Source organism: Pan troglodytes, chromosome 16, assembly GCF_028858775.2.
Source record: "Pan troglodytes isolate AG18354 chromosome 16, NHGRI_mPanTro3-v2.0_pri, whole genome shotgun sequence".
NCBI classification, from domain to species: Eukaryota; Metazoa; Chordata; class Mammalia; order Primates; family Hominidae; genus Pan; species Pan troglodytes.
This window is the reverse complement of record NC_072414.2, coordinates 58373239-58401220: the sequence shown is the minus strand read 5'-3', so window position 1 is coordinate 58401220 and position 27982 is coordinate 58373239. Positions and strand designations below refer to the sequence as shown.

General features: G+C 44.3%; 2 protein-coding genes and 1 pseudogene across 4 annotated transcripts in view; 2 read left to right on the top strand and 1 right to left on the bottom strand.

The window, feature by feature from the left end:
• MAP2K1 (mitogen-activated protein kinase kinase 1) overlaps positions 1–16773 on the bottom strand; it is a 100450-nt gene extending 83677 nt beyond the window's left edge. Inside the window, 1 exon segment of the mRNA NM_001009071.1 lies at positions 16684–16773. Within this exon segment, the coding sequence (NP_001009071.1) occupies positions 16684–16763 (80 nt within the window). The 5' untranslated portion in view covers positions 16764–16773.
• Positions 16774–17369: 596 nt separating this feature from the next.
• TIPIN (TIMELESS interacting protein) overlaps positions 17370–27982 on the top strand; it is a 57135-nt gene continuing 46522 nt past the window's right edge. Inside the window, exon 1 of one of the 3 annotated variants that reach the window (XM_054667710.2) lies at positions 17370–17505. The gene's annotated coding sequence lies outside the window, so the exon portion shown is untranslated. The remainder of the gene's footprint in view (positions 17506–27982) is intronic. The other 2 variants (XM_054667711.2, XM_016928403.3) reach the window with 2 other exon arrangements.
• On the top strand, positions 24176–24874 carry LOC129137235 (large ribosomal subunit protein uL6-like; annotated as a pseudogene).

Genomic DNA, 27982 nt, shown 5'->3' with positions numbered 1-27982 from the left:
CTAACCCAGCATTCACTTAGTTACCAAAATAAAACAAGGCAAAAGAGACCGTTTTATAGAAGGAGTATTCCAGTAAATATTGAAGTGTTGCAATCTCTAAATATAATGTGTTAAGAGCTTAGCCCAATATTCCACTGTTTTTTGTTTTGTTTTTTTCTGAGACAGAGTCTCACTCACTCTGTTACCCAGGCTGGAGTGCAGTGGCGCGATCTCCGCTCACTGCAACCACCACCTCCCTGGTTCAAGTGATTCTCCTGCCTCAGCCCCCGAGTGGCTGGGACTACAGGCACACGCCACCATGCCTGACTATCTACTGGTCTTTCCTTTAGTGAACGGTACCTTTCCTTGGCTCCAATGACCTAGTTTTATCAGTGGATGCAAATGAGTGCCTGATTAGCAGGATACATTTTCTATTATTAATAATTATTGGAATGTTAAACAGCTCACTTCTGCCTGTTTTCCCACCATCCTAAAGACTCCAAGAAAGAGGAGCTGAAATACAGGCTGGCATTTTGGTAGAATTTCTATCTGGATTTGAGTAAACCATTAAACAAAAGGTTTACAGTGAGCTTGGAATTCTTGCTAACTTCTGAGGTCTGCCCTCCCCGACATAAGGACATTCTTGAGGACTGTTTACTAAAGGGTGGTATGAAAGCAGCAAAGGGGGCAAATAATTCTGACTCTGAGTCTACTCTCAAATGGACTGAGGGTCTGATCTAATTTGTAAAACTAACCTGGATATACAAATTATAATTCAATAAAGAAGGAAACATAATTAACCTGGATTCAGACAAACCTGTAAAACAACAATGATTGACTCATTTCATGTCTTCTCTCCACAACTCCCCAAATTTCTAAATTTAACCTGAATCTGGAACCCATGTGGATTATGCACTCAATTTCCACTTTGTCTGAAAAGTAAATGCATTTAAGAGCATTCGAGATTCTGAACCCTTCTGGTAACAGCTAAACTCAAAATAGGTCAATTCCAGAAAGGCATCCATTTCAAGGGGACTTTCGTCTGCGGTTATTTTGAAAACCACTGCTTTTAAAACTGACATTATGAAGCTTAAAAATAGGCCCTCCTACTAAGGATCAAGGACTAAAATACCCTTTCCTCCCTGTCCCAGCCCCAACCCCACAACTTTTCTTTATTCTCTTTTCCCTCAACCACCTAGGAGAGTGAGGATATAGAGGGGTAACCTTTTCTAGAGCTTCAGATAATTACTTGAAAATAATTTTTTTAAGGATATTGCATAGTTACCAAAATTTAATGTTGGGTAAACTTGGAAAACTGTCAAACCAAGTAACTTTCCCAAATGAAAACATGTACTGTATGTAATATGTACCATAAAAAAAAATAAGAGTAAAAGCTCAACCACCTCCTTCCACTGCAGCAGTGTGAACTCTGGCAAATTCACACCTCTCTAGGTCTGGTTTCCTCATCTCTCAAATGAAGGCCCAGGTCTAGAGAACCTGTTAGGTCCCATCCAGCCCTAATAAGCTCTGCTTCTATAAATCTGGGCAGCTGCTTCCTTTTTTCACAGCTCCTTGGAAAGAACAGAAAAGTCCCTGGCCCAGGAGGTCCTTGAGAAACCTCGTTACACTTAATAGTGTTCCCTGAGACACAAGAACTGCTACTGAGAGCAACGCAAGATGAGACAGCTATAAAATATCTATCACATTGAAAAGAAAAAGTTGTTTTGCAGATGACACTAGTAAATCTACAAATGCATATATATTCAATCAAAAAACGTTACTAGATAGAGTAAGTGGATTTAACAAAGCTGCTGGATATAACCAGTTCATACAAAACAAACCATAGTCGAGATGGAAAATACAAACTTAAAAATATTCAATAACAACAGCATCAAAATGTTACGTATTTGAAATATTAACTCAGGACGCAAGAGAATTATTGAGAAGAAACTATAATACCCTAAAATGAGAAAGAGGAACACATGAACAAATGGAAAGATACCCCACGAAAATTGCTGAAGTTTTCCTTAACCCCACCAAATTAAAAAATATATATGACTCTCAAAACTACATAAGAGTGGGTTAAAAGTTTTAGTAGATAAAAATATCATAAAGACCAAGGTAAACCTGAAAATACAACAGATGGATAAATGCATCATGTTTAGTAAACTCCAGTAAGATACTAGACTTCACTGTGGAGAAAAATTAACTTAGACATACACCTCATACCAAGCATATTAATTCCACATGGGAAAAAGAGTTAATCACAAAAGGGGGAAAAAAAGGTTAGAAGAAAATGAAGCCACATATTCCTGCTAGTTGTGGAGAGATGACAGATGTTAAACTGCTAATGAAAAGTATGCTATACATAATGCCCAGTCAAAAAACACGCTTTTGAATATTTAAAAATGAAATATTTTTTCTTAATACATTACACACAATGGAACAATGTAGTAACCACATCATTTATAAAACTTCAAAATACAAAGCATATAAAAACTACTCAGAAATACTTTAAAATGATCAGAAAGGAAGAAAAATTTGCATGTGATTTTTCAAAATGTTCAGCCTGGAACCACAAAACCACCTCAGCCTACCTCTCCAGCTTCATTTCCTTCGACCCGAACCGACGCACCCGTCACACTCAACTACTTGCTGGCTTCTCTACACATCCCAGGCTTTCCCACTTGTGTGAAGTTGCTCATCCCGTGCTCTCTTCCTGCCACGCCCCCCCATTCCCATGGAATCCTAGCCATCCTTCAAGACCCAGTTCAACTGTCATCTCCTCCATGAAGGCTCTCTTCATCTCCCCTCCTGGATGCGCACACTCCCTCCTCAGGCCAAGCTCCAACAGTGCTTGCTTTGTAGCTTTTCTGTGGCACTTTTCTTACTCTGCAGCCATTGTTTCCTCCTTCTTGTGCTCCTAAAATCTCCCCCTACACTCTCATATTAGATTTTAAGATCCTTGAAGGCTGAGATAATGTTACTCATCTTGAGTCACCTACCTGCAGCTCCCAGAATAGTGATTTACATTCAGTAAGCATTCAATAAATATGAGTTTAAACTGAATTGATGCAATTCAAAAATACAACAATTAAAGGGAAGCAAGTTGACCTTTAAAGGAGCCCTTAAACTGCCTATTAAACTATCAAAAACCACTAAACTGAAAAAAAAAAAGTTCTGAGGCTTGAGGAAACAGTTGAAATATACATTGTAAATTGGTTCAATCTTTTTTTGGAACATATTCTGTTAATATGTAACAACAGCGGTAGCATGGTCCATTGCCTCTGATTTGGTAGATGAATTCATCTAAAAGCAAAACAAAATAAATGGACTCAAAAACATTTACAAGCCTATCATTAAATAATAAGAATCTGGAAGCCACCTAATAATCAACAAAGTGTCATTTGCTTAGCCAGATCCTATCAAACTCTACTCTTCAGCCAATAAAAATGACAAGGATGAGGATTATGTCCATGTGTAAAAATCAGGAAAAAATCAACTGATCTCGACTATCCAAAAACGTATATAATGGAATAAACAAAGTTAAACTGGAGAATGTGATGTCTATAGGTTTTTTCTTTAGAAGGTATTCATACATTCAAAAATTTTAAAGCATTGTCCTTAAGCAGGCAACTATTCAAAGGGAGGGGCTCAAGGTCTTTCTACCTTGTCCATTTTCTCTTCAACCTCCAGGTAACCTCTTCTTAACCTGACTCCCTTCCTGACATCAGAGCAGGATGCCCCTGGGAGTTACGCAGCGAAATCAGAGTCAGGATCAGCACTTTTAGCTTTTGGCCCTTCATGGGATTCAGAAAACACCTGCTATTTCAAAACAAAACACTATTCATCTTGGGAGGAGAAGACGAAAACTTAGCAAACATGTAACTGAGCCTCTAAACAGCTCTCTTGGGATTCTGAGCAACAAGGGCACAGGACATGAAGTAAAAACACAATCAAGTTGCAGCAAGAGACCAGGACGATTTTTCAAAATTGGCAGTTTCTGGAAGTGAACAATAGAAACAAAGCTGGAACCCTAAGCTTTCTTCTCAGGTTTGCCTCATTTTGTTCCTAGTCTCTGTGTTCTCTGGATTTGCTTTCTCAATGTGTCAGAAAGATTCACCACTGCTTGACTCATACTTCAGGGGGATGTGGTGGAATATCCACACAGAGAAATGCTAGCAAAAAGTTCCAAAGAGGGAGTTAAGAAAAAAAGAGGGAGTTAAGAAAAAAAGAGAAAGTGTCTGGGCACAGTGGCTTACACCTGTAATCCCAGCACTTTGGGAGGTTGAGCCAGGTGGATCGCTTGAGCCAAAGAGTTTGAGACCAGCCTGGGCAACAGAGTGAGAACCTGTCTTAAAAAAAAAAGAAAAGAAAAGCCAGCAGAAAAGGTTTTTTTTTGCTAGTTTGTTTGTTTAAACGTATTTTGGTGTTCTCAAATCTACCAATAATGATATATCGAATCAGCAATGCTGTACATTCAATTGTACATTGTACACAAAAAAAGTATGTTTCCTAATAAAAGATTCATAAAGTAGATTTAGTGAATAAAAATTATATAGTAATATAATAAAGTACTTATGCAAGAAGCCAAAACCTCAGCATCATGCTCAAACCTGCACATATACCCCCTGAATCTAAAATTAAATACAAAAACAGCTGGGCGATAGCCAGGCATGGTGGCTTACACCTGCAATCCCAGCACTTTGGGAGGCTGAGGTGGGCGGATCACGAGGTCAAGAGTTCCAGACCAGCCTGGCCAACAAGGTGAAACCCCATCTCTACTAAAAATACAAAAATTACCCGGGCACGATGGCACATGCCTGTAGTCCCAGCTACTCAGGAGGCTGAGGCAGGAGGATCACTTGAACCCGGGAGGTGGAGGTTGCAGTGACATGAGATCGTGCCACTGCACTCCAGCCTGGGCGAGAGTGAAAAAAAAATAGCTGGGTGTATTGGCACGTGCCTATAGTCCCGGGTACTGGGAAGCGGAGGCTCTGGGGAGGGATCACTTGAGCCCAGAGGGTGAGGCTGCAGTGAGCCATGATCACACCACTGCGCTGCAGCCTGGGCAACACAGCAAGCGAGATCCTATCTCAAAAAAAAAAGGGGGGGTGGGAGGGGAGAGATTGCATTTAATGTGATGTTTATCATACAATGTAGACAAGCAGCACAAAGGAATCTAGGGATGGGAAAGAGCAAATATTAGTTGACATTAAAGTACATAAGACTTGGAATGAGTTTTGCTTTTGGGGTACTTTTTAAATGTATTACAAATTTTTTTCAAACATACAGAAAAATTGAAAGAATAAAAGAGAAACTCTAACTAAACTCCAGCCTGGACGACAAGAGTGAGACTGTCTCAAAAAAAAAAAAAAAAAAAAAATTAGCAATACTCTACTCACATTTCCCCACCTGTCTCAACAATGCATTTTATAACTATTTTTTGATCCAGTACACAATTGGGATTCATGCAGTACATTTGTTTTTCTGTTTTGTTTTTGAGACAGGGTCTCACTCTGTCACCCAGGCTGGTGTGCAGTGGTACAATCATAGCTAACTGCAGCTTGGACCTCCCAAGCTCAAGTGATCCTCCTGCCCCAGCCTCCCAAAGGGCTGAGATTACAGGCGTGAGCCACCGTGCCCAACCCATGCAGTACATTTGATCTGTATATCTCCTTAGTCTCCTATCCTAGAACAGCACCACTCTCCCTTTTTTCCCTTGATATCACCTTTTCTTTGGAGACAGGGTCCCACTGTCTCACCCAGGCTAGAGTGCAGTGGCACGATTACCGCTCACTGCAATCTCGCCACCTGGGCTCAAGCAATCCTCCTGCCTCAGCCTCCCAAATAGCTGGGACTACACGCACGCACCACCACATCTGGCTAATTTTTGTATTTTTGTAGAGACAAGGTCTCACCATGTTGCCCAGGCTGGTCTCTAGCTCTTGGGCTCAAGCAATCCTCCTGACTTGGCAGGTCTCCCCAAGTGCCCAAGTGCTGGGATTACAGGTGTGTGCCACCATGCCCACCCTTATACTGACTTTTTTTTTTTTAGATGGAATCTCACTCTGTCACCCAGGCTGGAGTGCCACGGCATGCTCTTGGCTCACTGCAACCTCCGCCTCCTGGATTTAAGCAATTCTCCCACCTCAGCCTCCCAAGTAGCTAGGACTACAGGCACGTGCCACCACACCTGGCTAATTTTTGTATTTTTAGTAGAGACGGGGTTTCACTATGTTGGCCAGGCTGGTCTCGAACTCCTGAGCTCGTGATCTGCACGCCTCGGCCTCCCAAAGTGCTGGGATTACAGGCGTGAGCCACCGCAAATGGCCTATACTGACTTTTTAAGAGACTAGGTCAGTTGTCTTAGAGAATGTTCCACATCCTAGGTTTGTCTGATTGTTTCCCTTTGGTGCCATTAACTCATTCCTCTATCCCCGTATTTGCTATAAACAGGAAGTTAGGTCTAAAGGCTTGATTAGATGTAGGTTTGGGCTAGATTTGAAGGACAAGCAGCATATGAAATATCTAAATCAACATGATCTATCAACATTTACAATTTGCTATTAAGAACAAAAGGAACCATTCAGCCTTCTAAGAAGGAAGAAATCAAAAGCTGGCATCATTAACACATCCCATTTGCATAGCATTCCAGTGATCATAAAGTGCTTTTTTCTTTTCCCACTCTTGCCTCCCCATAAAGTGCTTCCGTGTATATTATTTTGGATGATGCTCTCCCACCCTACTTCCCTCATGAGTTTCTTATTACCAGCCTTACTCTACTAATGAGGAAAACTATGCTCAGTGAGGTTAAGTGATATGACCGAGGTCACACCATTAAGAAGTGTTACAGGCCGGGCGCCGTGGCTCACGCCTGTAATCCCAGCACTTTGGGAGGCCGAGGCAGGCGGATCACGAGATCAGGAGATCGAGACCATCCTGGCTAACACGGTGAAACCCTGTCTCTACTAAAAATACAAAAAATTAGCCGGGCGTGGTGGCAGGCGCCTGTAGTCCCAGCTACTCAGGAAGCTGAGGCAGGAGAATGGAGTGAACCCAGGAGGCGGAGCTTGCAGTGAGCCGAGATTGTGCCACTGCACTCCAGCCTGGGCGACAGAGCAAGACTCCATCTCAAAAAAAAAAAAAAAAAAGAAGTGTTACAGGCCAGGCATGGTAGCTCATGCCTGTAATCCCAGCACTTTGGGAGGCCGAGGTGGGCAGATCAACTGAGGTCAGGAGTTCAAGACCAGCCTGGCCAACATGGTGAAACCCTGCCTCTACTAAAAATACAAAAATTAGCTGGGAGTGGTGGTGTGCGCCTATAATCATAGCTACTTGGGAGGCTGAGGCAGGAGAATCGCTTGAACCCAGGAGGCAGAGGTTGCAGTGAGCCGAGATCACGCCATTGCACTCCAGCTTGGGCAACAAGAGCAAAACTCTGTCTCAAAAAAAGAAAAAAAGAACTATTATAACTAAGTAGGGAGTGATGTAACTGAGCATGGCACAGAGTTGCTCAGAAAAGACTACACACATTGGAGATAAGCTTTATGTAAGATCTTGAAAGATCAGTACTATCCGGGGCAGATACGGTGTCTCACGCCTGTAATCCCAGCACTTTGTGGGGCTGAGGCAGGCATATCACCTGAGGTCAGGAGTTCGAGACCAGCCTGACCAACATGGTGAAATCCTGTCTCTACTAAAAATAAAAAATTAGCCAGGCATGGTGGTGTGTGCCTGTTATCATAGCTACTTGGGAGGCCGAGGCAGCAAAATGCGGGAGGCGGAGGTGGTCGTGAGCCAAGATCATGCCACTGCACTCCAGCCTGGATGACAAGAGTGAAACTCCATCTCAAAAAGACAAAAGGGCCGGGCACGGTGACTCACACCTGTAATCCCAGCACTTTGGGAGGCCGAGGAGGGCAGATCACGACATCGAGGCCATCATTTTTAAATTTTGTACTAAAAATACAAAAATTAGCCAGATGTGGTGGCGCATACCTGCAGCCCAGCTACTTGGGAGGCTGAGGCAGGAGAATCGCTTGAACCCGGGAGGCATAGGTTGCACTGAGGCGAGACCGCGCCACTGCACTCCAGCCTGGGGACAGAGTGAGACTCATCTCCAAAAACAAAACAAAACAAAAAAGATGGGTACCATTTATTTTATTCTAGGCACCACAGCAGACGGTGGAGAAATACCAGTACACAAGACAATCACAGTCCCTGTTTTCACAGAAGCTAAAGTGTAGTGGCAAGTATAAAACAAAAATAAAAACATGCAAGAGGGCCAGGCGCCTGTAATCCCAGCAGTTTGGGAGGCTGAGGCAGTGGATCACCTGAGGTCAGGGGTTCGAGACCAGGCTGGGCAACATGGTGAGACGCCGTCTCTACTAAAAGTACAAAAATTAGCCCGGCGTGGTGGTGTGTGCCTGTAATCCCAGCTACTCGGGAGGCTGAGGCACGATACTCACTTGAGCCCAGTGGGCAGAGGTTGCAGTGAGGCCAAGATCATGTGACTGCACACTCCAGCCTGGGCGACAGAGACTCCATCTCAAAAAAAAAAAAAAAAAAAAAAAAATCATGCAAGAAAGTGGAGGAGGGCATTTCAGACAAAAAAAAAAAACCATGTCAGCAAGACCAGACAGATGTAAGAAGGTAAGAAACAGTATGCTGGCGGCACAGTGAGGAGAGTAAAGAAAGTGGTAAGTGGACCACAGCAGGTGAACCGAAAAACAGAGGAAAATTAAGCTAGATAGGCAAGGCAGGGCCAACAGCTACAGGAGTACCCACTTAAATGTAGTTTTGCTTTGACAATTCCAGTTACCCACAGTAAGTACAGTAACCACATTCATGTAACTGTCATTACAATATATTGTTATAATTCTTTTTTATTGGTTATTATTGTTAATCTCTTACTATGCCTAATTTATAAATTAAACTTCATCATAGGCATATACTGCATAGGAAAAAACACAGTATATGCAGGGTTTGGTACTATTGATAACTGTGGTTTCAGGCATCCATTAGGGGTCTTGGAACATATGCCACTCAGATAAGGGAGGACTACTGTACTCTACCACAGTATCTTCTTCCTTTCTTTGAAAGGTGCATAAATAAGTGAAACTGGAATTCTGTGAGTGTTTATATTCAAACAAGAGTCCCATATATTTCCTTGCCATGGGCTAAATCATCTTTAAGACTTTCTTTGCTATTACTGTATCTGCTGTAACAGCAGCAGAGATGTTCTTCCCAAAGACACAGGCTTAAGCAGGCCTTTTTCACATGAAGCTGTTCTGAAAGACAGCACCAGTATTAGTTACTGCATCAACTACCAAAAAGAAGCATCCAAGTTCAAAACTACAAAATCAGTGTGAAACCACTTCAAAAGCTCCTACTTATCAGGCCAGACATGGTGGCTCATGCCTGTAAACCCAGCACTTTTGGGAGGCCAAGGAGGGAGGATTGCATGAGGCAAGGAGTTTGAGTCCAGCCTGGGCAATATAGCAAGACCCTATCTCTAAATTTTAAAATTAGCCAGGCATGGTGGTACATGCCGGTAGTACTAGCTACTTAGGAGGCTGAAGCAGGAGGATTCCCTGAACCCAGGAGTTCAAGGTTATAGTAAGCACCAATGCACTCCAGCCTGAGTGTCTGAGCAAGACCCTGTCTCTCAAAAAAAAAAAAAAAAGTTCCTGGTTATCATGCTACACATCTCAGAAAGAGCCATAAGAGACAAAAAAAAGCACATCAACCTGTCTCAACCTTTCTTCCTCCAGGGCCTTCACACTCCAACAGATGTGTGTTCCTTACAAACCTGGCAGAACTGCTGATGCTATGAACTACACCCTGAATGCAATAAGTAAGTCTGAGTGTTTCAGGGTTACATAGAAACAATTCAAAATCCAAAATCATGAACGCTACTAAGGCCAAGCAGTGAACCCTCCTAAGGTTATTCGGCACCTTATAGCCTTCAAAGAAATTTTATACATCTTCAAAGGTATTCCTCTGAGGTAGGATCTAGTCAATCATTTAATCAACAGGTATCTACTGAGTATTTTCTATGTGCCAGAATCTGTTCTACACACTGAGCAATGAACAAGGCAAAGCCCCAACCATCATGAAGCTTACACTTGGGGTGGCAGAAGAAGATAAATACTTATATACGATGCAACATCAGTTAGTGATCAGGGCTACAAAGAAAAGTAAGGCAAAATCAAAGGGTAGAAAATGACAGGGAGTTCTGTATTAGAGTGATCGAAGATGGCCTCTGTGAAGAGACATTTCAACAGAGGGGTGAAGGAAGTGAGGAAGCAAGTCATACGGTATTTGAGAGACAAACTTTCCAGGCAGCAGGAATGGCAAATGCAAAGATTCTAAGATAAGAATGTGCCCAACCTACAACCCAACAGCACAAAGGACAGTGTGGCTAGAGTGCATGAGTGAAGAGGACACTGGAAGAAAACTAAGGACCTGGTCATGTAGGGCCTTGTAGGCCACCATGGTAAAGATTTTGTAAACAATTATCACCTCCACTTTACAGATAAGGAAACCAAGAGTCAGAAAGTAGAAAGGACTTGCCCAAGGTCAAAGAAAAAGTGAGATCTTGAGAGGTACCCTGCCTCACTACTGCAAATGGATTAACGGTATTGTTTTAAAGAAAGAGATTAATAGCCGGTGTGGTGGTTCACACCTGTAATCCCAGCACTTTGGGAGGCCAAGGAGGGCAGATCACAAGGTCAGGACTTGGAGACCAGCCTGAGCAATATAATGAAACCCTGCCTCTACTAAAAATATAAAAATTAGCTGGGCATGGTGTCAGGCACCTGTAATCCCAGCTACTCAGGAGGCTAAGGCAGGAGAATCGCTTGAACCTTGTGGGGAGGGGTTGCAGTGAGCCAGGATTGCAACACTGCACTCCAGCCTGGGCAACAGAGTGAGACTCGGTCTCAAAAAAAAAAAAAAAAAAAGAGAGAGAGAGAGAGATAACATGCCTTATCCTGGAAGGAGAGGCAATGTACCCTAAGACCCAGCAATTCCACTTCTGAGTACATTCCACAGGAAACTCTCTCACAACATCCAAAGGAGACAAGGATGTGCAAGGATGGGCATGGTCATGACTGTTTGAGGCAGCAAGGGGTTGGGAAACAACAAAGATGTCTAATTCTAGAGAAATAAATAAGTAAAATGTGGCAGGCAAACATGACTGCCCTACAACCAAGAGAAATAATGAACTAGATACATATTGTATAGCATCATGAATAGAGCTCAAAACAAAATTGGTTAAAAAAAGAAACTAAGGCCAGGCGCGGTGGCTCACGCCTGTAATCCCAACACTTTGGGAGGCTGAGGCAGGCGGATCATCTGAGGTCAGGAGTTCGAGACCAGCCTGACCAACATGGTGAAACCCTGTCTCTACTAAAAATACAAAATTAGCCAGGCACGGTGGCACATGCCTGTAATCCCAGCTACTCAGGAGGCTGAGGCAGGAGAATAGCTTGAACCTAGGGGACGGAGGTTGCGGTGAGCCGAGATCATGCCATTGCACTCCAGCCTGGGCAACAAGAGCAAAACTCCATCTCAAAAAAAAAAAAAAAAAAGAAAACAAAAGAAAACAAAGAAGAAACTGATATAAAATTTAGAGATGGTCATTGCTTCTGTTCAAATACTCCTGGTGCACCAGCACAGTGGCTCATACCTATAATTTCAGCACTTTGGGAGGATGAGGTGGGCAGATCACTTGAGCCCAAGAGTTCAAGACCAGCCTGAGCAACATGGTGAAATCCCATCTCTACAAAACAATCAAAACTTAGCAGGGCGTGGTGGCACACACCATTATACTCCAGCCTGGGCAGTGGGAGCGAAACCCTTTCTTAAAAAAAAACAAAAAACAAACCAAAAAAACACAAATACTCGTGGTTCTCCCCCTTCCAAAAAGGTCACTGCCCTCCTTGAAGGTCAACATGGCCACATGATTTGCTCTGGCCAAAGAAATGGCAGCGAAAATGACAAGGCTCACTTCTAGGCAAAACTTTAAGAGCCTGAATGTGGCTCTTCACAAGATTCCCTCCTCATGTAGGTATACTTCATAGACGATGCCTCGATCAGCCTGGATCCCTAAAGGACTCCAATCTACAGAGCCTCCCACTGACCTGAAAGTGTGTTAAATTACTGAGATTTTGTGGTTGTTACCTCAACATAACCTATTCTATCCTGTCTATGAAATGCAGATTTGTAGCACAATAACATTTTAGAATCCTAAGCAGATACATACAAAACCATCCTTCTACTTCCCAAGGGTATACACATAACCAGACTAACAGGTGGAATTATAAAACCATACAAATATCTTAGAATGGTTGAGTGGGTGACTAAAACAAAAGGAAATGGGGAAAAAAGGAATGAGCATAAAGGGGAAAAGAAAAGGAAAAGACATCAAAAGTTTTATTAAACCCGTTGTGCAAATATTAGAAATTTCATTCACTCACTGATTCAACAAACATCAATGGACCTATTATGTGCCAGAACTATTTTGGGTGTACTTACAGAGTGGTGAGTCAAAAAAAGGCAGTGCAGGCTGGGCGCAGTGGCTCACGCCTGTAATCCCAGCGGGAGGATCACGAGGTCAGGAGATCGAGACCATCCTGGCTAACATGGTGAAACCCCATCTCTACTAAAAATACAAAAAATTAGCTGGACGCGGTGGTGGGCGCCTGTAGTCCCAGCTACTTGGGAGGCTGAGGCAGGAGAATGGCATGAACCTGGGAGGCAGAGCTTGCAGTGAGCCGAGGTTGTGCCACTGCACTCCAGCCTGGGCGACAGAGCGAGACTCCGTCTCAAAAAACAAAAAGGCAGTGCTGTGCTTAAAGTTTATAGTGTACAGGAGAGATAAATATTAAGAACACCACAATGAAAAATTACAATGATTAAGTCTTATTAAAAGCTCAGGTGAGCGCCAGGCACAGTAGTACCCACCTATAGTCCCAGCTACTCAAGAGGCTGAGGTGGGAGAATCACTGGAGTCCAGGAGTTCAAGAACCAGCCTGGGCAACATACCAAGACCCCCGTACCAAAAAAAAAAAAAAAAAAAAAAGCAGCAGCTCAGGTGACATGACAAAGAGGGACCACATTCCTCTGAGATGCTTATAAACATCTCAGAGGAAGTGACATTTAGGCAAATAGGTGAAGACTGCTTCCTGCCTACCTAGGGAAGGAGGAGTGATTCATTCCAGGCAAAGGGAACAGCATGTACAGAGGCCTGCAGTGCGTATAGACCATCCCATAGAGGAAGTGAAAGAGGACTAGTGTGGTGGAAGAAAGGAGTGGCAGGAAATGTGGTTAAAGAGATTGGTGGGAGGGGGTGGTGGGGACAACAGGCAGATCACTCAGTCTCATAGTCCAATATAAGGAGTTTGGATTTTGTGTAACTGCAATAGAACCAGAAGAACATTTTAAACAGAGGAACAATATTATCTCATTCTAACACTTAAGACCCTAGTAATATGCTCACATCTTTCTGCAAAATACACAAAAGAAAGCTATTTTTGCATGATTTTTCTTTGGGTACCCCTACAACTTGCATCAACTTCAGGTCCCGTATTACCCAACTCCATCTCTGAACTGGGTAAGGGCTATGTTAGAGGTAAGCACAGGTGCCAAGGGAAAAGCAACCTTGCCAATTTGGTACCAAGAGTTCTTTACTGTCAAAATGGATTTTCTTCCTCTTTAGTTCACATTGTCTGATAACGTTCAAAATTGTGCCCTGGTCTAATCACAGAAATCATGAAAGCAACAGAATTCTTTCTGCTGGTAGCCCAAGATAGGGAACATTTTGCTTGAGGAACACTCTCAGAAGTGAAAGATGAAGATGTGTACAGCTTTCCCTCTCATTAGTGCTACGAAACACAGGGAAACAGTCCCTGTTTGTCTTGGGCAGCCTACACAAAGATGCCTCCTATTGTAACACAGCAATGAGTCATAGAGGTAGATGCAGATGGTACAAAAAACCAAACTAGGGAGAGTTGATTGTCCAGAAGCAAAGGCACCTTAACACATAATCTACCACCATGAATGAAAATCACCTTCCAGTTTCCTTCAGTCCAACACTTAAGCAGTAACAAAGGCACCAGCAGCCAACAGCTTTGGAAGTTTACTATGTACTACCTCATTTAATCTTCACAACTATGCTAAGTAGGTTCTATCATTAGCCCCATTTTTGCAGATGAAAAAAACTAAACCTAAGCCTTAGACTAAAAGACTTGAACCAGGTCACAAAACCACAACAGAGGCCGGGCTGTAATCCCAGCACTTTAGGAGGCTGAGGTGGGAGGATCACGAGGTCAGGAGTTTGAGACCAGCCTGACCAACATGGTAAAACCCTGTCTCTATTAAAATACAAAAATTAGCCAGGCACGGTGGCACGTGCCTGTAGTCTCAGCTAGTCAGGAGGCTGAGGCAGGAGAATCGCTTGAAGCCGGGAGGTGGAGGTTGCGGTGAGCCGAGATCGCACCACTGCACTCTGGCCTGGGCAACAGAGCGAGACTCTGTCAAAAAAAAAAAAAAAAAAAAACCACAACAGAGCTAGGCTTCAAACTTAGCCTGACTCCAGAGCCCTTACCTTTTAACCACTGTTTAGACTCTCCCAGTACCATCCAAATTTTTCTGCCACCAAATCTGGGGTAGTTTCTTCTCATCCTGCTTTTACTGTTTTAATGAAATTCCTCCTCCTTGAGAGAATACAGTTGTGGTATCACGATTACAACAGAATGATAACGGGTAATTCTACTCAGTATCCACTTCCAAATCAAATAGGAAAGGATAATGAGGCCACAACATTCAGCCAGAATCCACTGTGGTCAAAACTTGTCCTAACAACAGTCATGACTTTCAGTCTATTTTAAGAGGGTGAAACACTCACTGTACACTAAAACTGAACAAATGGGCTGGGCACAGTGGCTCATGCCTGTAATCCCAGCATCTTCGGAGGCCGAGGCAGGCGGATCACCTGAGGATGGGAGTTTGCCACCAGCCTGAACAACTTGGAGAAACCCCATCTCTACTAAAAATACAAAATTAGCCGGGCATGGTGGCTCATGCTTGTAATCCCAGCTACTCGGGAGGCTGAGGCAGGAGAGTCGCTTGAACCCGGGAGGCAGAGGCTGCAGTTAGCCAAGATCGCACCATTGCACTCCAGCCTGGGCAACAAGAGTGAAACTCCGACTCAAAAAAAAAAAGAACAAATGTTTGCAATGCAATAATGCAATCTAACTACCTATACAAGTCAGTATTATGCAAAATAGACCCCACAGGATTGAGAGGGGACTAAAGAAGAGAGTCTGTTGGGAGCAGGTCTGAAAAACACAGCTGAACACACACCACAGGTCCACCATCGACCTTGTGATCATTACAGGGATGGAACAAGTCATCAAGCCAACAGGTCCCCGGGTTATTAAAATCTAGAGAAAGTTGGCTGGGCATAGTGGCTCATGCCTGTAATCCCAGAACTTTGGGAGGATCGCTAGAGTCCAGGAGTTCAAGACCAGCCTAAGCCATATAGCAAGACCCCATCTGTATAAAAGTTTAAAAAATAAAATTTTCTAAAAATCTAGAGAGAGGAAGGGAGGTTACAGAAATCACCAAAGAGCAGAAGGTCCCAGCCTACTCTGATTTCATCAATTAGCTTCCTAAAGTCTGCAGTGTGCAGGTAAAAGATTAAGAACCCAATCCTTACTGAAGGTTGGGCAAACAACCAAAAAAAGGCAAAAAACATAATAATAATAACCTAATCTTTTCTGCCTATTTCTCTAGCTAGCTAAGCAGCTTTCCCTCATTTAGTCTTGTCCCTTACCTAGAACCCAAGAGAGTTGTGGGAGCTCAGAAACCCCCAGGAAACAGACTCATGATTATTTAATGAAATAAAGTGCTCGTTTGTAAGCAACGCTGGAAGCTGCAGAGACGGAGCACCTAGCATGTGGTTTCTAGGTCATGGTGTTCATGCCTCAGGTCAGGAGTTTAGGGGCTCCTGGTGAAGTACGGAAAGCTAGGAAATCATTAGTGAGAAAATGGTTTGTTCAATGAATGAAGAGTAGGATGAAGAAGAAAGCCGCTTTCTTGAGCAATTTCCCAGGAAGGCCAAGTACCGGGAACCTCCAAAGTCAGCAAGGAAAAGCCACGAAGTCCACACGGACTTCCAGTACGCCCCCGCTGGCCAGGCAGTTGGCCTGCAACAAGGCACTCAGGCCCCACAGGTGTCAGGCGTGAAGGTGAGGATGACGCTCCACACTTAATATCCTGAGCTGGTCTCAAAAGCACAGATGCGATCTTAATTCTTTCCAAAACATTAGCCTCCTCTCCCCGTTACAGGCCAGACTCCCAGATGATCACATTTAGAACAGAACTGGGAGGAGGCAGGGGAGACGTGCTAGCTTTTATTTTCTTGGGAGAAGACTGTACAGTGGCCAGGAACCACTAAAACGGTCGGTAAAAGGGGTACAGAGAGGAATGGAGACCCGCGGGATCCGCTAACTGGTCTGAGTCAGGAGCACAATCAGTGCTTAGTCACCGATACCTCGGCGGCCGGGAGTTTCTCGCCCCCTGCCAGCCCCAGACGTACGTGACAAACCAGATCGGAGCCTGGCGCGCGCTCCTGCTCCCCGGCTCGGGCCTCCCCAGCCGGGCCCCGAGGTTCACCGCCCGCCCCATACTTACTCCGCAGAGCTGGTCCCGTTAACTGCAGAGCCGTCGGGGGCCGGGTTCAGCTGGATGGGCGTCGGCTTCTTCTTGGGCATTTTGGACCCGGGTAACGCGCTTCCAACTCCGGGGGGAGGGCAGCACCTCTCGCTTCCTCCCGCTGCGCTGCCCCGCGCCCGCTGCGCAGGACCAAGTCCGGGCCGCGGGCCCCGGGGTTGCCTTCAGCGGGTGCGCCCCGCGCGGTCCCGTCAGCGCCGAGGGGCCGGTAGCGGTCTCAGTGGACCCCCGCCCCACCCGCCCGGGACTCGGCTTCGCGCGCAGAGAGCCGAAAGGCTGCCCTGCAGGAGCGGAGCGGGCTGAACGTGCGGTTCGGCAGCCCGGGATTCCCTTCCTCTCTCTCTCTCAACCAACCAGTCCCTCCGGCTCGGGCGGCACAGCCGCGCGCGCACCAGAGCCCAGCTCCAGCTCCTGCCGGGGAAAGTGCCGCCGCCGCCGTGCTCCTAGCCGCTCTGCGAAGCGGCCCTGGGAGGGACTGGAGGCCGGGGGAGGGGCGGGGAAGGGGAAGCCTCGCCTCCCACCCGGGATGCGGCGCTTTCCACACTCCCACTCGGCTCCGCCCCTATTACCTCGCAGACAACCAATGGGGGCAAGCCTCGGCGGCAGATGACGCGGAAATACGTCACGGGAGCGCGGCGCACTGCCCTGGGGGCGGGGTCCGTCGCGGACTCCACGGCGCCCTCTGTCGCCCCGAGGCAAGCAGGTGTACCCAGCTGAGAAGAAGTCTGTGTCGCTGTGTGGTGAGCTCCCCAGGCCAGGTGCCGCGCGGCCTCCACCTCTGCGGTAACCGGCCTGCCCCCGACCCCTGTCCCCAAGCCGAGTCGTGTTGACGGAAATGAAATAACAAAATAAATAAGGAAAAGGACCCCTTCCTGTGTCCAGAGGAGAGGCAGCGTGGGGAATAGGAAACTTGTCGAGAGACTCCTTTGAGCCCAACAAACTGTCGCATGTATATTTTGTTTGTTTAATGGTAATACTACTGAGAAGGGTGCAAGGAAATGGATACTCAGTGCTAATGAGATTGTAAATTGTTGCGACAGTTTTTGAGAGCAGATTGATGATTTTTTTTTTTTTTTTAGACTTGGGAACTTTTTTTTTTTAAGACGGTGTCTCCCTCAGTTGCCCAGCCTGGAGTGTAGTGGCGCGATCTCCGCTCACTACCACCTCTGCCTCCCACGTTCAAGCGATTCTCCTGCCTCAGTCTCCTTGAGTAGCTGGGATTACAGGCACTCGCCGTCATGCCCGGATCCTTTTTGTATTTTTGTAGAAACGGGTTTTCACCATGTTGGCAATATTTTTTTAAAGCCTTAAAAACACTCTTTCGGGCCAGGAGCGGTGGCTAACGCCTGTAATCCCAATTTTGGGAGGCCCAGGCAAGAGGATCACTTGAGCCCAGGAGTTCGAGACTAGCCTGGGCAACATAGTGAGACCCCTGTCTCTATTAGCTGGGCATGGTTGTGTGCAGCTGTCATCCAAGCTACTGAGGAGGCTGAGGCTGGAGGATCACTTGAGCCCAGGAGTTTGAGGCTGCAGTGAGCTATGATCACACCACTGCACACCAGCCAGGGCTACAGAGCAAGACTCCCTTTAAAAAAACTTTCATCCAGGCCCGGTGCGGTGGCTCACGCCTGTAATTCCAAGACTTTGGGAGGCCGAGACGGGTGGATCACGAGGTCAGGAGTTCAAGACCAGCCTGGCCAAGATGGTGAAACCCATCTCTACTAAAAATACAAAAAATTAGCTGGGCGTGGTGGCGGGCACCTGTAATCCCAACTACTTGGGGGGCTGAGGCAGAGAATTGCTTGAACTCGGGAGGCAGAGGTTGCAGTGATCCAAGATCACACCACTGCACTCCAGCCTGGGCGACAGAGTGAGACCCCGTCTCAAAAAAGAAAAGAACTTTAATCCAAAAATTCCAGTTCTGTGAATTACTAAAGAAATAAGATGTGAATAAAGAGCTTAATAAGATAAGAGGCACAATACCCATTCAAAAGTGCACATTCAGTGTTCCTCTTCCCCTTTCCCATCCTAAAATATTAAGTGTCAAAGACATTAGGTGTACAGAACAAAGGAAACGTGTACAGAACAAAGGAAACATCTACACCTGGTTATCCACAGCCAGGTGTTGGTGACCTAGCAGGTAAAGAGGCTGAGGAACCTGAGAAAATGAAGAGGGCTTGAACACCTGGGAGGCAGCCCTACACAAAGTCTTAGCCGTAGGGCCCAAGAGGGGAGAACAAGGCATCCAAGTGGGGAAGGCCTAGAAGCTTAGATGGGAGGTTAGTTGCATTCAGGATGATTGATTAAGTCACTAAATATATTAAGCATGACAGAGCCAGCTTTCTCACTGTGGTAGAATGAAGTTAGAAGTATGGGAAGGGAGAATACCTTACGCTATTGTATTGGAATTGGAGGTATCAGTGTGAACTCACTGTTTTGTTTTGGTTTTTTTTTGGGTGTTTCTGTTTTGTTTTGTTTTTGTTTTTGAGTGGCGTTTTGCTCTTTTTGCCCAGGCTTGAGTGCAATGGCGCGACCTTGGCTCATTGCAACCTCCACCTCCCAAGCTCAAGTGATTCTCCTGCCTCAGCCTCCCAAGTAGCTGGGATTACAGGCATGCACCACCATGCCTGGCTAATTTTGTATTTTTAGTAGAGACGGGATTTCACCATGTTGGCCAGGCTGGTCTCAAACTGCTGACCTCAGGTGATCCGCCCACCTCGGCCTCCCAAAGTGCTGGGTTTACAGGCGTGAGCCACCACGCCCGGCCTGAACTCATAGTTTTTTAAAAAATAAATTATTTTGGGTGGATGCAGTGGTGGCTACCACCTGTAATCCCAGCACTTTGTGAGGCCGAAGCTGGAAGATCACTTGAGGTCAGGAGTTCAAGATCAGCCTGACCAACATGGTGAAACCCTGTCTCTACTAAATTACAAAAATTAGCCGGGCATGGTGGTGGGCACCTGTAATCCCAGCTACTCAGGAGGCTGAGGCAGGATAATTGCCTGAACCAGGGAGGCAGAGTTTGCAGTGAGCTGAGATCGCACCACTGCACTCCAGCCTGGGCAACAGAACGAGACTCTGTCTCAAAAATAAATAAAATAGGCTGGGCGCGGTGGCTCATGCCTGTAATCCCAGCACTTTGGGAGGCTGAGGTGGGCAGATCACGAGGTCAGGAGATCGAGACCATCCTGGCTAACACGGTGAAACCCCATCTTTACTAAAAAATACAAAAAATTAGCCGGGCGTGGTGGTGGGTGCCTGTAGTCCCAGCTACTCAGGAGACTGAGGCAGGAGAATGGCGTGAACCCGGGAGGTGGAGCTTGCAGTGAGCAGAGATCGCGCCACTGCACTCCAGCCTGGGCGACAGAACAAGACCCCGTCTCAAAAATAAATAAATAAATTAAATAAATAAAAATAAATTTTATTGTGTATATTCGAGGTTTGTAACATGATGTTATGGGATATATATAGATAGTAAAATGGTTACTATAGTGAAGTGAATTAACATATCTATACTGTCACATAAAGTCTTGTGTAAAGTATGACAAGAGCAGCTAAAATCTACTTATTTAACAAAAAACGCAAATAAAATACAATGTTATTAACTATGGTCTTCATGTTGTACATTAGATCTCTAGACTTCTTCATCCTACATATCTGCTGCTTTATATTCTTTGACCTACATCTCCCCATTTCTTTCCCCCATACTTTTTAATATAGAGGCATAGATGTAAATGTATGCATGTGTGTGTAGAAGTGAGTGTGTCCTTATTCATGTTAAACATGCATAATTTTTAGTATCAGAGTAAAATAATAAACATTAAAAAGTGAATTGAAGGCCGGGTGCGGTGGTGGCTCACACCTTTAATCCCAGCACTTTGGGAGGCTGAGGTGGGAGGATCACCTGAGGTCAGGAGTTCAAGACCAGCCTGGCCAACATGGTGAAACCCTGTCTTTACTAAAAATACAAAAATTATCTGAATGTGGTGGCGGGTGCCTGTAGTCCCAGCTACTTGGGAGGCTGAAGCTGGAGAATCACTTGAACCCAGGAGGTGGAGGTTACAGTGAGCCAAGATCACTCCACTGTTCTCCAGCCTGTGCAACACAGTGAGACTATCTCAAAAAAAAAAAAAAATTGAAACTTTTCAAAGTAATCTATTATCAAGGCAGTCTATCTGAATTCTGGTATAATTTTATATTTACTAGTTCAAATAAAAACTATTAGGACTTTGAGCAATTAATTGAAATTTTCAAGGCCTCACTTCCACTCTGTGTAAAATGGAGCATTCTTTTTAATATTGAAATATTATGATTCTATGCATGCTGGGTTGGCCTCCATTGAGTAAACCCTAAGCCCTTATCATGATCCAAGAAGCCCGGATAAACAATTACCCCAATGGTTAAAGTTTGCAGAATAGTTCAAGGTAGGAGAATTTGTTTTCCTCATTTCCTTTTCAGACCGGCAGTGATCCATCGGTTCTGTCAACTTTTCCTGAGGGCCTAACATAAGTGCTGACCATACAGACAAGAATAAGACTGAACTGTATGTGTATGAATCAGTGATGTATAATAATAAACACTGTAACATACATATTTGGTTGAACCATATCAGGTTGCTCTATTTGTAGGTCAAAAATGTTCAAATATTGGCAAATACTGGTTCATCCCATTTGTACACAGTGTAGCTAGATCACAAATGTGAAGATCCAAGAAATACAGGCCAGGTATGGTGGCTCACTCCTGTCACGCCCGTAATCCCAGCACTTTGGAAGGCTGAGGCAGGTGGATGACTTGAGCCCAGGAGTTCAACACTAGCCTGGGCAATATGACAAAACCCCATCTCTACAAAAAATACGAATATTAGACAGGCATAGTGGCACACGCCTGCAGTCCCAGCTACTCTGGAGGCTGAGGTGGGATGATCGCTTGAGCCGAAGTCAAGGCTGCAGTGAGCCATGATCTTGCACACCAGCCTGGAAAACACAGAAGAAATACAAGGACAACCAGTAATGAAAACATATCAAGAATTGAGGAGTACATTTAACTCAGACCTCTATATCTTAGGTTCAAAATCAAACAAAACAAAAAAGCATGAACTTGAGAGAGAAAGACCTGAGATTAATTCCAGTTCTGCCCTTGGCTGATTACTTACCCTCTCTGAGCATCAGTTAATTTACCTATAAAATGAGAATTATACTGTCTACTACTGCACTAAATAGTTATGAGCATTAAATGAAATTTTGAAAGAATAGTGCCTAACACACAGGAGCTAAATAAGTGGTGATGGTGATAGGTTTTCATCATGTAAACATAATCTGCTAGAAGAATAATTTTTTTTTTGAGACAGAGTTTCACTCATCGCCCAGGTGGAGTGCAGTGGTGCAATCTCGGCTCACTGCCACCTCTGCCTTCCAGGTTCAAGCGGTTCTCCTGCCTCAGCCTCCCAAGTAGCTGGGATTACAGGCACCCGCTACCATGCTCAGCTAATTTTTTGTATTTTTAGTAGAGACACGTTTTGCCATGTTGGGCAGGCTGTTCTTGAACTCCTGACCTGAGGTGATCCACCCACCTCGGCCTCCCAAAGTGGTGGGATTACAGGTGTGAGCCACCCTGCCCGGCCGAAGGAGAATAATTTATAGAGGCTTTCCTGGAGACAATTTCTTCTTCAGAAATATTCACACACTTTGATTCAGTAATTCTACTTCCATGATTCTCTTGTAAAGAAATTATGAAAGCTATACAGAAGAATGATCAACATAGTATTATTTAAATAGCTAAAATCTGAAATTACCTAAATATTCAACAGAAGAGAAATGATTACATCATTTATGACACACCCATATGATGAAATACTGAACAAGAAAAGACTTTCATTTCTAGAAATTTCAAACAGTAGGGATTAATATTTTTTAACAGTACTTCTAGAAAAACCTAGGATCTCTATTCTTTTTTTTTAATTTTTTCCAGATGGAGACTTGCTCTGTCACCTGGGCTGGAGTGCAGTGGCGCAATTGGGGCTCACTGCAACCTACGCCTCCCAGGTTCAAGCAATTTGCCTGCCTCAGCCTCCTGAGTAGCTGACATTACAGGCGCCCACCACCACGCTCGGCTACTTTTTTGTATTTTTAGTAGAGACAGGGTTTCGCCATGTTGGGCAGGCTGGTCTTGAACTCCTGACCTCAGGTGATCCACCCACCTCGGCCTCCCAAAGTGCTGGGATTACAGGAGTGAGCCACCGTGCCCGGCCCAAGGAGAATAATTTATAGAGGCTTTCCTGGAGACAATTTCTTCTTCAGAAATATTCACACACTTTGATTCAGTAATTCCACTTCCATGACTCTCTTGTAAAGAAATTATGAAAGCTATACAGAATAATGATCAACATAGTATTATTTAAATAGCTAAAATCTGAAATTACCTAAATATTCAACAGAAGAGAAATGATTACATCATTTATGACACACCCGTATGATGAAATACTGGACAAGAAAAGACTTTCATTTCTAGAAATTTCAAACAGTAGGGATTAATATTTTTTAACAGTACTTCTAGAAAAACCTAAGATCTCTATTTTTTTTAATTTTTTCCAGATGGAGTCTTGCTCTGTCGCCTGGGCTGGAGTGGAGTGGTGCAATTGGGGCTCACTGCAACCTACGCCTCCCAGGTTCAAGCAATTTGCCTGCCTCAGCCTCCTGAGTAGCTGGCATTACAGGCACCCGCCACCACGCCCAGCTAATGTTTGTATTTTTAGTACAGATGGGGTTTCACCATGTTGGTCAGGCTGGTCTCTAACTTCTGACCTCAGGTGATTCACCCACCTCGGCCTCCCAAAGTGCTGGGATTACAGGCATGAGCCACCGCGCCTGGCCCAGATCTGTATTGTTTTGTCATAAACAGAAAAAACGTAACGTCTATATCAACACCCAAAGGCAAATGAAAGTAGAGTGAGATAGCATTGGACACAACTATTTTTGGTAAAAACCAATAGAACATAATAGATATCTGGGAAATGGCCAGGACTTTCAATGTCATGGAGTATTTAGTTAAGGAAACAGTGACAACTACCTGGCCATTGGGAAAAGAAATGAAGGTGTAGGGGCCGGGCGCAGTGGCTCATGCCTGTAATCCCAGCACTTTGGAAGGCCGAGGTGGGGTGGATCACGAGGTCAGGAGATCGAAACCATCCTGGCTAACACGGTGAAACACCACTGTCTCTACTAAAAATACAAAAAATTAGCCGGGTGCAGTGGTGGGAGCCTGTAGTCCCAGCTACTCAGGAGGCTGAGGTAGGAGAATGGCATGAACCTGAGAGGCGGAGGTTGCAGTGAGCCCAGATAGCGCCACTGCACTCCAGCCTGGGTGACAGAGCGAGACTCCGTCTCAAAAAAAAAAAAAAAAAAAGAAAAGAAATGAAGGTGTATCCCTACTTTTTATCCTATAATAAATCCCAGGTCCTTTGCTGTGTCTACTGCAAGAATGAAGACCATTCTCAGCAATCAGACTGTCGACATTCCAGAAAATGTCAACATTACTCTGAAGGGACACACAGTTATCGTGAATGGCCCCAGAGGAATCCTGCGGAGGCACTTCAATCACATCAATGTAGAACTCAGTCTTCTTGGAAAGAAAAAAAAAGAGGCTCTGGGTTGACAACTGGTGGGGTAACAGAAAGGAACTGGCTACCGTTCGGACTATTTGTAGTCATGTATAGAACACGATCAAGGGTATTACACTGGGCTTCCGTTACAAGATGAGGTCTGTGTATGCTTACTTCCCCATCATCGTCGTTATCCCGGAGAATGGGTCTGTTGTTGAAATCCGAAATTTCTTGGGTGAAAAATACATCCGCAGGGTGCGGATGAGACCAGGTGTTGCTGGTTCAGTATCTCAAGCCCAGAAAGATGAATTAATCTTTGAAGGAAATGACATTGAGCTTGTTTCAAATTCAGCGGCTTTGATTCAGCAAGCCACAACAGTTTAAAACAAGGATATCAGGAAATTTTTGAATGGTATCTATGTCTCTGAAAAAGGAACTGTTCAGCAGGCTGATGAATAAGATCTAAGAGTTATCCAGCTACAGAAAGAAGATGCCAGATGACTCCTAAGACCTACTTGTGATATTTAAATGATGTAATAAAAGACCTGTTAATTTGGAGAAAAGTAAATAGCTAAATAAATTCCAGGTGCATCAAAGATGCAATCAAGGCCAGGCACAGTGGCTCATGCCTGTGATTCCAGCACTTTGGGAGGCTGAGGCGGGCGGATCACGAAGTCAGGAGATCGAGACCATTCTGGCCAACACGGTGAAACCCCGTCTCCACTAAAAAATACAAAAAAAATTAGCCAGGCGTGGTGGCGGGTGCCTGTAGTCCCAGCTACTCAGGAGGCTGAGGCAGGAGAATGGCCTGAACCTGGGAGGCAGAGCTTGCAGTGAGCCGAGATCGCGCCACTGCACTCCAGCCTGGGCAACAGAGTGAGACTCCATCTCCAAAAAAAAAAAAAAAGAAACAATTACCAGAGAAAAGAAAAATAAATAAACTCATGGAAAAACTTTTTTTTTCCCAGAAAATAAAGCAGACTGACCCAAATATATTTTTATTTGTCCTCTTTTGCTTTTTAGGTTGAAAAAAATGATATAGGCCTTTCTCACATTAAAACACTTATGTCTTCTGAGAATTTTGTGGGTTTTGCTCCAAATTTTTCTGTTTTTTAAATTATATAACAAATACTACCTTATTAGGTGAGGGGAGGGAGACCAGAAAAGTATACAACAGGTAGTAGAAAGCTTGATACACTTACACTTTTTTTTTTTTTTTTTTTTGAGAGTTTCCCTCTGTTGCCCAGCCTACAGTGCAATGGCGAGATCTCAGCTCACTGCAACCTCTGCCTCCTGGGCTCAAGTGATTCTCATGCCTCAGCCTTCCGAGTAGCTGGTATTACCAGCATGTGCCACCATACCTGGCTAATTTTTGTATTTTTAGTAGAAACGAGGTTTCACCATGTTGGCCAGGCTGGTCTCGAACTCCTGGCCTCAAGTGATCCATATGCCTTGGCCTCCCAAAGTGCTGGGATTACACGTGTGAGCCACCGCGCCTGGCCTTGCTTGATACACTTTCATACATATTCACATGCAGTTGATATTATAGGATCAGTGAGGTTTATGATATTATCAGTTGAACAGTTTTATTTTAGTGGCAAGTCCATATTTGCTTCCTTACAAATTAAGATCTTTTATTCTTTTATTATGAAAAGTTCAGTTGGAAAATTCAAAATAAAAAAAAACTTGCTCATTGCAAACAGAAGTTATTTCACATGAAAAAATTCCACCTTACTTTTTTTCTTATTTTAATACCACATTTTTCTATACTTTAATCCTGAGAGAACTCTGGCTCTATATCAATTGCTTTTAAATCCATTGTCTGGATTTTTAAGCTCCTGTGAGTTTGGCAGCTGTTCCTATTGAGTAACTGAGTAAAGAGTTACAGTGCAAAGAGTGATATTACTATCCCCTCTGCACCCCACCCCACGCCCCTGCTGGCCCTCCTCCCCTCCAGCCCCGCACCAAGGACATCCGCTTCCTTGGTTCTTCACGTCCAACATTCTGAATGCAATGAAACCACTAGGTTATTTTGAGAGCCACTTTTAATGGTCCCTTGCCCTTTAATTAAAGGAAAAGATGCTTCAACAAGGTGAAAGATGATGCAATTTCAATTGCTCTCTAAGGATGTGGCTTAAACCATACAGGATGTCAGATCCAGCACCTGTTTTTTGGTGGGAGTCAGGGTAGGGACCTCGTTCTAGCTTGGCAGACGTGGTACTGTGGTATTTTGCTTTTTACCCTTGGATAGCGCAGTGAAAGAAGATATACTCAGGACATACCAGCTTCCTCGAGGGCAGCTGTGGAGAAGGAAGTCGTGACTTCCTTTGAAATCACAGTCCAGAATCCCGGATATTCTTATTTTCAAGTCTGGTTTGAGAATAAACAAATCTCAAATCTCTTTCCCAGGACATTCATTCAAATACATGTCATAATTGGGGTTTTTTGTTGTTGTTTGTTTTTCCCTCATGCTTTCTTCCACTCAATGGAAAACCCCTGCATCATCCGTTTCCTGCCAAGTGCTTTGCAAAGATTACAAGCAGGAAATTTAAAATGAGAATGACCATTTGAGCTACAGTGATCAGGCAACTATGATAATAAGAGGATGTGGGACCTATACAGCAGAGCCATTATAAAGTTTATCGGTGTTTTTATAATTCCCTCTTGCTCAGGGGCAGGTCAAATTATAGAGAGCTGAGAATTTGCATGAAAAGGTTTCATCTCCAACAATGAACTATGCATGGCATATAGTCATGAGTTCGTGTATATTTTAAGATATTGTAAGGCCGGGTGTGGTGGCTCACGCCTGTAATCCCAGCACTTTGGGAGGCTGAGGCGGGTGGATCACGAGGTCCGGAGATCGAGACCATCCTGGCTAACATGGTGAAACCCCGTCTCTACTAAAAATACAAAAAACAGGGCATGGTGGCAGGCGCCTGTAGTCCCAGCTACTCGGGAGGCTGAGGCAGGAGAATGGCGTGAACCCGGGAGGTGGAGCTTGCAGTGAGCCGAGATGGCACCACTGCACTCCAGCCTGGGCGACAGAGCGAGACTCTGTCTCAAAAAAAAAAAAAAAAAAAAAAAAAGAAATTGTGAACTATTATTATTGGTACATTCATGCATTTTGTACTTTATTTATATACTCCCAGGGAGCAAGGAATCTCTTCTGTGCAATGTGCCAGATTGCTTTAATTGTACAGCCTCATAAAATATAAACTTGTTATTATAATGATAACATTGTTGTGTCATTATGATTACTGCTGAACCATGCAGCTATTTATCCTTGCTCCCCTCTATGCTTTCTCTAAATAGATAGACCTTTGTAACTGGATCCTAGACTGGCACCTGAGATGCGGCTTTTGCATTTAAAGAGTGGGAGACTGAATTCATCTTAGAATTTTAGAGCCGAAGTTTAGAGGTCCTGGTGTTCAGGCAGCCCACTTTATAAATAGGAAAACTCAGCTTCAGAGAGTTCAGTGATGTCCTCCAAGGTCGCACAGCTAGTTAGGGTTAGAACAAGGACATCATCTGATTGCCAGACCCATGATCTTTTAAAAAGTCTCTGGTATCTTGCCAAAGAGTAAATAGGTAAAATTAGTTTTATCGATTGTTAGTAGGTTTGTTTGGCTAGGACATTTTCAAGTATCTCTAATTAAGCGTCTT